Here is a 10865-nt window from a genome sequence, read left to right on the forward strand (position 1 = left end):
AATATCTTTATTTAAATATATATAACATGTGTTAAATGAAAATATAATATTAATTAAATTTCTTTTATTTTATACACGTGAGATTGAAAAATATTATAACTTTCAACTTTTATTTTAAAATTGTGAAATTGAATTATTTTAGTTTATTAATTTTTAAAATTTATGATATTGAAGTACTTTAATAATTAAATTTAGTTTATAAATATAAGAATCTTGATTGATAAAATTGTATATAATATTTGAATAATTTAAATTTTAACTTTAAATCATTATGTTTAAAAAAATATATTAGAATAAATAAAAATTATTACTAAAATGTTTTTTAAAAAATATTTAATTTTTTTTTAACTTTTTAATAAATATTCACATATGCTCGTAGATATTGAAAAAAATTTGTTATTATCTATATAATGATTACCTACACAAATATGGAGACATGTACCAGATCAATATTTATCTTGAGAGACACATAGTAAAGAATTCTTACCCACTTACCTATATTCATCCTATCCTATTGAGATTCTTATAAAGGGTTGGTTATTATTTATATATATATATATATATATATATATATATATATATATATATTAATTTATATAGTATATATCGCATTATATACTATAAAATTTGCATTCGAACATTTTATTTTATATATAATCAAAATAATTTTGACATGTAAATTTAATATATATTATCAATTAAAATATATAACAGATAATTGTCATACATATAACTTTTGAAGAAAAATGTTTAAATAATAATTGTAAATTAAAAAATTTGTATTTTTTTTAATAATTTTAAGAAATGTAACTACATTAATAAAAAATAATTTATAATATAATTAAAATTGTAAGATTTTATAATATTTAAATAATTGAATTAAAAGTTACTTTTAAAAAAATATATATATATATGTAACTTTTATGAAGCAATAATTTTTTGATTTAAACATAATTTATATCATATTTTGCTAGTCTATGTCAAATTTAACACATTTAATATAAAAAATTCTGATTTATTATTTTAGTATCAAATATTAAATAAAATTAAAGTTTATTTTACTCAAATCATATTTTTATTTTATTATTTTTTTATATACTATTTTATCATGATCACTAAATGGACTCTAAATTTTTCGGGTTTAAAATTTATGTACTATCAATAAAAAAAAAGTGTTATACTTTCAATCAATTAAAAATCATTATTAATATTCTCCTTCTATTCACTGTTATAAATAACAAAAGTACACATTTGTTGTTCTTAAATATAAATAACTTAATTTTAACTATTTTTGTTTTATTTAATGATACTCTCTCTAAAATACTTCTCATATTGTAACAACTTAACAAGCTTATACACTTATTACGACTTAATAGTAGAAAAACGTAAATATAATCTAAATTAGGATTGTCAAATAATCAATACTTGGATATTTATGTAGTACTTAATATATATGTATACGAATAAATAACTAAAAATATAAAGATTCCTTAATGAAATTACAACATACTTATACACACACAATATCAAGATTTGCAAAGCTTAAAATCTTAAGTTGTTGATCAAGCAACAATTAGTTGTATCAAAACAACCTACACCAAATATCGTCATCCCCAACATGGCTCAAAATCATGCTATCCTATAGCCTAATCCTGCCATGCTTTTATAACAATATAATTATTGTAGTCCAACAACATGAAAAAACGAGGATAAACTTGTATAAAAAAAATATAGAAGCTATAAGCTAATCATATAAACAACTTCATCACATGAACACAACTTCATAACTAAGCAACTTTGCCACATAACTTTCAGTTCAACATTCAACAATGTATATAACCTTCAACGATATTTCTATTAGACAACACAACAATAGGTTATACAACTTAACATGTCAACTTCACAATTTAACAACATAACATTTAATAAGATATCATCTTTTCAACATTTCAACTTAAAAATGCCAAATTTTATAAACACAACATCTTAACAACACTACAACTTAACAATGTTGTATATTCACATCACAACAACACATTTTTACAACTTATCAACATATAGCATAATAGTTTAACAATGCAATAGCTTTATAACACATATTAACAACATAACAACTTTAATTATGTGTATTACACATTTCAACTAAGAGGTCTTTTATAACACAATGAGTAGTCTAAGTAGCTTGACTCTACCAAATCAACATAGATTGACCTTTTTGGCTTGCTAAGTCAAAAACAAAATTGGGTACCGATCTATTTTCAACACAATATGATTTTTCAGATTTTTCCACTTATACTAGGAAGGTCTAGTACATTCGTTAGGTATAGCGTAGCTTAGGTATGGACTCACAACAACATTGACATGCATTAACCAAGTCACATATGGATATAGTCTGCTAACTATCCTCTCAATAGCACACACCATTCCAACAATTAGTTAAGGATTTTACTCATCAACTTCATACCTTACTTAATTTGGTCACTTCTGAACTAATATAGCTCGACCTGTCCACCATACGATATCAACTAAAGACTTAGAGGAGTCACAATACACCACTTTAAAAGCTAGCTCTTTCAAGAAGGATTTTTCAACAAATTAGACTCTTAGAGCATGATATCACATATCCACACAATAAAATATCTTATCTTTTAAAAACAACATGTTTCCTTTAGTCCTAAGTTTACAACACAACTCAACAGGTCAACGTAACAACGCAACTCAACAACATAGCTCAATAACATAGCTCGATAATGTAGCTCAACAACACAACTCAACACAACATCATGCATCATGCATCATGCATATCATAACATAACTCAGCTCAACACAACATCTCTACTTATTTAACACAATTTATACAAAGGTTGGATATATTATTGTCCAATTTAACTTAAAAAACTTAACATAGTTCATTTCAACATCTTACAACATGATTCTTCCAAAATTAATCAACTTAAATCATCATTATATATCAACATATTACAAATTAGATTCAATTATCACCAACTTACATCAACAAAAATAGGTAAAAGAATAAATACCATATAAGCTCCTAAAACTGCACAAGCAAATTAATTTGGTCCAACCAATTTGACTTCAAAAGGGCCTAATTTTGTGTAGCGATAAAATTTGTTCTAGTCAATTTGACTTGAAACACCATTTAAGTAAATTTGTCTAAATTTAGCTTGACCAAGGAAATTTGGCCCAACCATTTCTCCCATAGAATGAATCTGTCCAAATTTGGCATGTCCAAGAAAATTTGGCCTAGCCAAATTGCTTTTAGGATGGTTTATGTCTCAATTTTGTCTGGCCATGAAAATTTGGCCTGGCGAAATTATGTTGACCTTACATGCAACTTTATCATTTTTGGACCTCCTACCTCATCAACTCATTTACAAGTTTAAAAATTGAAATTCAAACCATAGAAATGATTCTAACCAACTTAGATAACACAAATCCAACCTTAAATTCAACATGGAAAATAATTATATCAAGAAATCATCAACTTTGAGTTTTGGCTCATCAATCCCAAAATCCTAACTTCACCATTTTCAACAACTATCTTAAAAACAAGAATTTAAGCCATCAATGGGAAGATCAACAACAAATGCAACATGCAACAAATTCAAAGAATCAAATAACAAACTTTCCTTATTACTTCGAATCCACAAGAAACAAGGAAAGGAAGAAGAAAATATGAAGAACCTCACCTTTTTGTATAGAGGCTTCTCCTTTTGATTCTCAACTCCCTAACTTCGGATCTCATCTCAACAGCTTCGAATCTCAACTCAACTAGCACAATGTTGCTTTAGGGGAAGGATTGAGATGCTCCTATGAAGTTAGAAGAAGATACGAACTCCTTTGACTCCAAAGTCTATCACTCTAAAACTTATCTCTAAAACTCTAAGAAATGAAGTTATGAAATTCAAGTCTTCGAAGAACTTTATATATTTTTCCTTGGTCAACTTTGACCTTAACACAACATAACCTCAAACTACTAAACTCTTAATAATGTCCTTAATCCGTAGAGTTCTAAAACATCAAAACAACACATCATCATAAATCAATTAAATATTGAAATTTAAAATAAATAAACAACTCACAACACTATGTTACACCTTTAATACATGATTTTTTAGTTGCACTACTTTGTTTGACATTTATAACAAGAACAATTTTAAAAATATATTATGAAATTAGTAAAATTTAATGTGAATAAATAACTTTTTAATATGTATGAAATTGTTTTTTCTTAACTTTTTTTATAGGAGAATAGGGAATACCTTATAAGAAAAATATTATAAAAGTCAACATTTATTTTCCTAATTATTTATGATTGAACAACTATTGTAAACATTTCTCTATTGTCATTGTGTATATTTTTTTATTTTTTTTACATTTCTTCTAAAATATTAATTACTCATTTTTTTAAATTACTATACCCATTCTTAATTATAAGATTCTTTCAACTGATTACACTCTTAAAGAAATTAGTTAATTTTTTTTATGAACATGGTCTACATAATATCAGTTAATTTAGTTAAAAATATTAAATTTATTAATAATTTAAACCACTTTTTTCAAAATTATGCTTAACATATTTTAAATTAATTTTTTTCTCTTTTCACTTAATCATTTCTCTCCTAATTAATTAATGTTTGGAAGAAAGAGATATCTATATGCCTATTTAATTATCTTTTCCAATTTTAATAGTAAAGTGTTTTTAGCCAATTAATTTTAAGGAATTATTATCTTTTGGATAAAAATTATTAATTAAATAAGTGTATTTTAAAGAAGATAAAATTAATGCATTTGACAATTAGAAGAAAGACTTATAATAAAGGACATGAAAAAATAAAAAAAATAAAAAAAGAATCTTATATATAAAGACAAAGATAGTATTTTTTTAAGTTCTTTTAAATTTAACTTTTTATCCCAAGTTTAAATTATTTTTTATTTTTATTTTTTATCAGCAAATAAACTTGTATTACTTCATGGCACAAAGGGTACCAAAAACTTGTTTTGATAACATGTATTGCCAGCCTTGTTTAATTTATATTTATACTTTTGTAAGTAGTATAAAAGCAAAGTAACCAAAGCTGTCATAAAAAAAAATAAAAAAATACAAGGACTAAAAATTTGTTTTACTCACATTCTGGCTCATGATTCCAGTTTTTGTAGCATGTAACCTCCGTTAACTTGGATTTTTCTTTTTTCAAAGATAAAAGTTAAAGTCAAATCAATATTATAATTTTTTTTTTCTATCACATTGTGTTTTTTCATCTATAGGATCTCACATGATATTTCCTCTCATTCTTAATTAATCAAAATTATTTGCTTTCATTCAACTATTCTGCACACTCTTGTATTTGTGACCCATATCGAGAATGAATGATCCATTTTTTTTCACATCTTTCATCCATGTCAAAGTATAGTGCAAAACTTCATCCTATATTTTTTTATCTATCAAACACTCCTCCTTTAAATATACAATTATTCATATATATACAATCATTAATATTATATCACATCACACCACATAATTTTCCATCTATCAATGCAAACTTTTGAGCCTAACTTTGACATATGTTGCCAAAAGTGAGTTTTGGACAACAAGTGAATACAATTTTTTCATTCAAACAAAAGTAACAAATGTTTTCATAGAAAAACAGGATATTGAAACCGTTTCCTCTTTGTCTCGAGACAAAAAGGGCAAAGTGTTTTTGTAATATCCACATTAATTCATCTTGTTAAATTTTCTCTAGTGGACAATTCATTTAGAAATATTCTTCGAGCAAAAAATGTCACATTGTTGTGATTTTCATGGTCCACACTAGTTTTAACAATTCATCTTTCTTACTTTCCATAACTTTTCTATGCAATATCTTATAAGTTGAGCATATACTAAATATATCAAGAGAATCCTCCAACCAAATCTATATTTCTTTTATTTCTCTTTATAAGCATTATGCATGATTTTTTTTATTTTATATTTTTAGATACTTGTTAAATTTTGGGAAAAATTCATGTTAACTACTAATGTTAATTTTTTAGTTAAGATTAAGTAAATACATAGATTTAAGTTCAATTATCATTATTGTTGTTGTAATATTTTTTACCAATAAAAATAATGCATAAAATCATGTGATAACCAATTAATTAAAAGGAGGGTCAATATATTTTTTTTATCACTTATTTGCTAATACTTTTTTATTATTAATATAAATTTATTGAAAATAAATTTTTTTTTGTAAATTTTACATATTATTTAATAAGCTATCTTAATTTAATTGTAGGACAATAACCTTAAAAAAATTGTGATTCATCCAATAATAAAAAAATTTTAAAAAAAAGATGTTAGAGTTTGTGTCATTACATTCCTTATTAATTAATTAATTAATTAATGAGTATCTATTTCTTTTGAAAAGAAAATTATAATAATTCGTAACTGTGATGGCAAATGCGCCAATGTGGTGTGTGGGGCTTTACCAAAAAATAAATAAAAATGTGGCGTGGCCTGTGGGGTCTGCGGGCACCATGTTTCATTAAAGAATCAAATAAAGTTTATTATATGAACTATGCTGAGACAAAATATATACTATAATCTATTAATTAAATATGATCTATATGGTGTCACATTATTTGCAAAATATTACAAGCATTTATTATATTATAACTGAAGAATCTTAATTATTATAAGAATCCTACCTTGAATAATAATAATAATAATAATAATAATAATAATAATAATAATAATAATAATAAAAATAATCTACAATTTTTTCTTCTAGGCGCCTCCCTCTCTTTCGTTTCTACCAAAAATTTTTAAAGCAAAATATAATAACGTTGTGTTGTCTAATTATTTAATAATGATATAAAAATAACATTAAAATAAATTATTTTAAATATTATTGGTATTTTAACTAATACATAATATAATTATTTATATAACTATAATTTTTAATAAACAAATATTCTTGAATATATAAATTATATTATAATTAATTTTTTTGTGAGGAAATACTTTTAATATATAACTTATATTTTTAATTTATAAGAAATAATTTATATTATGACATAATATTATTTTTTAACTATTGATATTTTAAAATATTAAATTTAATTATAAAATAAATATGATAAAATGAATTATAAGAAATAAGTAATAAAGAAAATTAATTATATTAATTGAGATAAAAAGGAAGTTGTTTCAAATGATCCAATAAATGTTTATCTATACTTATTATAAGAGAGATATCATGATACGTAATTTATTTTTATCTCTATTTTTAATGTACCAATATATCTTTCAAATAAAAAAAATAATTTCTTATACTTTGTAAATAATCACTTAAAATCATTTAATATTCTATCTCGATTATAAAGTAAATGTATCCGCTTGTCTTATTATGATGACTTAATTTAAGTTACATATTATTAAAAGAGGATCATTATAAAACAATTATATACTTTTATCAAATGCCTTATAGTGTGTTTGGATGAGAAATTTAAATAGAGTAATTTATTTATTTGAAGAATTTCAAATTCTCTAAGGTGAAATACCTTGTTTGGATGAAAAATTTATAAAGAATAAGCATTTGTGAAATTTTTTGAAATAGTAGAATTTGAAATTCTCCCAAAAGAGTAAGAATTTGAAATTCTTCATATTTTTTTCTTATTATTTCACTTATATATTTTATCTTATCTCTTATCTCTTCATATTTTTAATTATTGAATATTTAAAAATATATTTTAAAATTATTAAATATTATTTAATATTAATGTTTAAAATTATTAAATATTTAAAAATTAGCTAATATTTATTTTTATAAAATTTAATTTAAAAATTTTAACATATAAATATATTTTTAAAATCAATTTTATCTTGATGGAATCAAATTATCATATCTAACCTAACATTTAAAATTTGATAAATTTAAATTAACTTATCCAAATAAAATATTTTAAAAATGATAGAAATTGAAATAAAAGTAATTCAAATATCAAGAATTTAAAATTATTTGAATTTGTAAAATTCTTCATCCAAACACGGTGTTACTTTCACATTCATTTTTTTTTTTGTAAGATAGTTATAGATACGGTTCATTCATCCATTTTTTTATTTAAATCTTGACATTTGCAAGGAGTAGCCGTGCACTATCACGATTTTTGTTTTCATCCATAGAAAATAAAAAAGAAAAATATACAGCGTCCGAAGAAACATTTTGAAAAATATTCTGAATGATTAAAATATTAATTTAAATTATAAAATATTAAGTTAAATAGTTATTTTTATTATAAATTTATTAAAAATATTAATATTTTAATATTTAGAAGGTGATTCAAAAGACGGGTCAGAAAATATATCATTCCTCAATAAATAAAGATAAGAAAGTTTGAATACTAAACTGTGCAATTTCACGAAATCTATAGTAATTGTGTAATATACTCAAATTTTTTTAATTTTATATCTTTCAAGTTTCCATATTTAATCAAACACACGCTAGATCATCTGTGAACACTTGTGTATTGTTTCCAATGAACCGGGGAATTAATCAAAAGTTAAGGTCTCAACTCATTTACGAATATCAACCCATTCATATTTCATAATGTTGAACAAACAAATAACAAATTTAGTGGTATTCACATAGCTTCACTTCCATCACCATTATCATCCAAATTCCATCATTTCTTTTTTTCTTTTTTTCCCGGTCCCAAAATTGAGTTATGGGTAGGTAAGTGGCACAAGGGAACACGCACCTCAGATAATTACAAAGTGTACTTAATAAAGAAAAACACCACCCCTAAATTCTCTCTCAGCTAACCAATAACTGATCGCCACGTGTACACTCTCCCACTTGCACCTTACCCGTCCCCACCACCTTCCTCCTCTTCGCCGGTGCCCTACCCTCCGGCGAAGACGACCGCTTCGACGTCACTCTCACCGGGTCGGGCTCGCCGGAGTTGACCCGCAGCGGAAAATTCAGCAACGCCCTCGACCCGCGCATCCGGTAGGCGGCGCGGTCGTACGCCAGCGCCGCGTCCTCGGCGGTCTCGAACGTTCCCAGCCAAACCCTAGCCCCGTTTTTGGCCGGGTCCCGGATCTCCGCCGCGAACTTCCCCCACGGGCGCTGCCGCACGCCGCGGTAGTGCTTCCCCTTGGGCGGAGCAGCCTTGGGCGGCGGAGGAGCGTGGATGCTGGGCGGCGGCATGACGTCGGGCTCGTGCTTGACCGGCGGAAAAGGCGAGGAGACGCTCTCGGGCGAGGCGGCGTGGAGCGAGGGGACCCAGCCGACGTCGAGGGCGTCGCGGAGGACGCCGTAGAGCACCATGTCTTCGGAATCGTCCTCTTTTAGTGGAAGCTCACCCCAATTGTCACTCAAACACGAGTTCAAGCTGCTCAAGCTGCAGCTCCGACCCGAAACGCTTCTCGGGGCTCCCAATAATATCGCTTCCGACTCCCCCAGCAAGTGCCGCCGAATTGAATCCAGCAGCGCCAGGTCTGATTCGTAGCTACTCTCTCCGTACATCCCCGCTTTTCGATGTTCTTAATGTTGCTGTGTTCTTGTCTCTAGAGTGTGTGAGGGAAAGATTTGGATTTGGAAGAGGCTATTGAATATTCGAACTTGGGTTTATATGAATTGGTGCCTATTTATAGGGTTGTAGGTTCATGCACTTGGGTTTTTCTCATTTATCGCGTCTATTTTATTCATTTTCCATCGTGCTGGGGTCCTCGACTTAGTTTCGCTGAAGGTTCGCATGTGTAAGGTGTAAACGGCAAGGAATTAGTGCTGATTTTTTTCCTCACGTGCTTAATTTGTCTCTGTTTTCTTTTAAATTAATCTAGTCTTGCAGATTTTTCTTCACAACAATTTTAATTTTATGATATAAGTCAGGAATAAAGTAAGAGAGAAAAGTATAAGATTATTATTTGTTTTAGAACGATTCTTGCTGTCAAATGTAATGTAAGTATGAAATAAAATAAATTGAGTTTAAGTCTAATGTAATAGTAGAAAGTTATTAGAGGTATATCGTTTTTAATTTAATTTTGTTTATTAATGAGTTTCGGTCTATTTTTGCTGACGAAAATAGTACATGTGTGACGTTGTTTGGCTTACAGGGGCAAGACAACTTGCGTTGTTGTTGTCTTCGCTGTTGTCAACTTCTATCCATGCTGCATTAATTGCCGAGTATTTTATTTTATATCTCTATTTTTTACTTTTCTTTATTTTTCGTACTTATTATATTCTTTCTCCCTCTTTCTTTTTCTTTCATTTGAATATTTGATGGATACACAGAATGAGGAAATAAAAGGAAAAGTATTATAGGAAGTGTTAAAATAATGTAAGCTAAAAAAATAGTCATATTAAAAATTAGTCGACGCATGTTTTTCCCCTTTCTATTTGATAGTTAATGCTCATTATTTCAGTGGTTAGTTGTTATATCTTTTTTAAGGAATTTTATTTTAATTATATATTTAAATAGTTAGATATGAGTTCTAAAAAGAATAACAATCAGAAAAAATAATTCGATACTTTAAAAATTTCTTGGTCGAACACTAACATATTTTATCCTATAAATCAATAATTTTTAGTTTATTTTGTTTACATTTATAAACAAATATATGTGTCATCAGATAAGAAATTTTGAAAATTGATACACAAAAATATATAGCACCAACTCATATATGTAAAGAAAATAACTTTTCTTGTTTACCGAAGAAGGAAAAAAAACAGTCTATGTGAAAGAAACTGGCGAGAAATCAAAGAATACAGATACAACGATTGTGGACACATTTTCATTGTGGATAAGTCTCTTCCAAATTCCATAACTCTCCCAACAACTTAGAAGAGGGCCCACTACTC

At 26.8% G+C, this 10865-nt stretch overlaps 1 protein-coding gene across 1 annotated transcript; it reads right to left on the reverse strand.

The window, feature by feature from the left end:
* Positions 1-8551: 8551 nt before the first annotated feature.
* Positions 8552-9642, reverse strand: LOC109808865 (ethylene-responsive transcription factor 1A). Its single transcript, XM_020372031.3, has one exon. The coding sequence runs from the start codon at positions 9528-9530 to the stop codon at positions 8817-8819; it is 714 nt and encodes a 237-aa protein (XP_020227620.1). The 5' UTR covers positions 9531-9642; the 3' UTR covers positions 8552-8816.
* Between the last annotated feature and the right edge of the window lie 1223 nt (positions 9643-10865).

This window comes from Cajanus cajan, chromosome 5, assembly GCF_000230855.2.
Source record: "Cajanus cajan strain Asha chromosome 5, NIPB_CcT2T_4, whole genome shotgun sequence".
Taxonomy (NCBI): Eukaryota; Viridiplantae; Streptophyta; class Magnoliopsida; order Fabales; family Fabaceae; genus Cajanus; species Cajanus cajan.

Excerpts from the sequence above, each read along its gene's own strand:
- LOC109808865 (XM_020372031.3), bottom strand. The coding sequence starts at position 9,530 with ATGTACGGAGAGAGTAGCTACGAATCAGACCTGGCGCTGCTGGATTCA.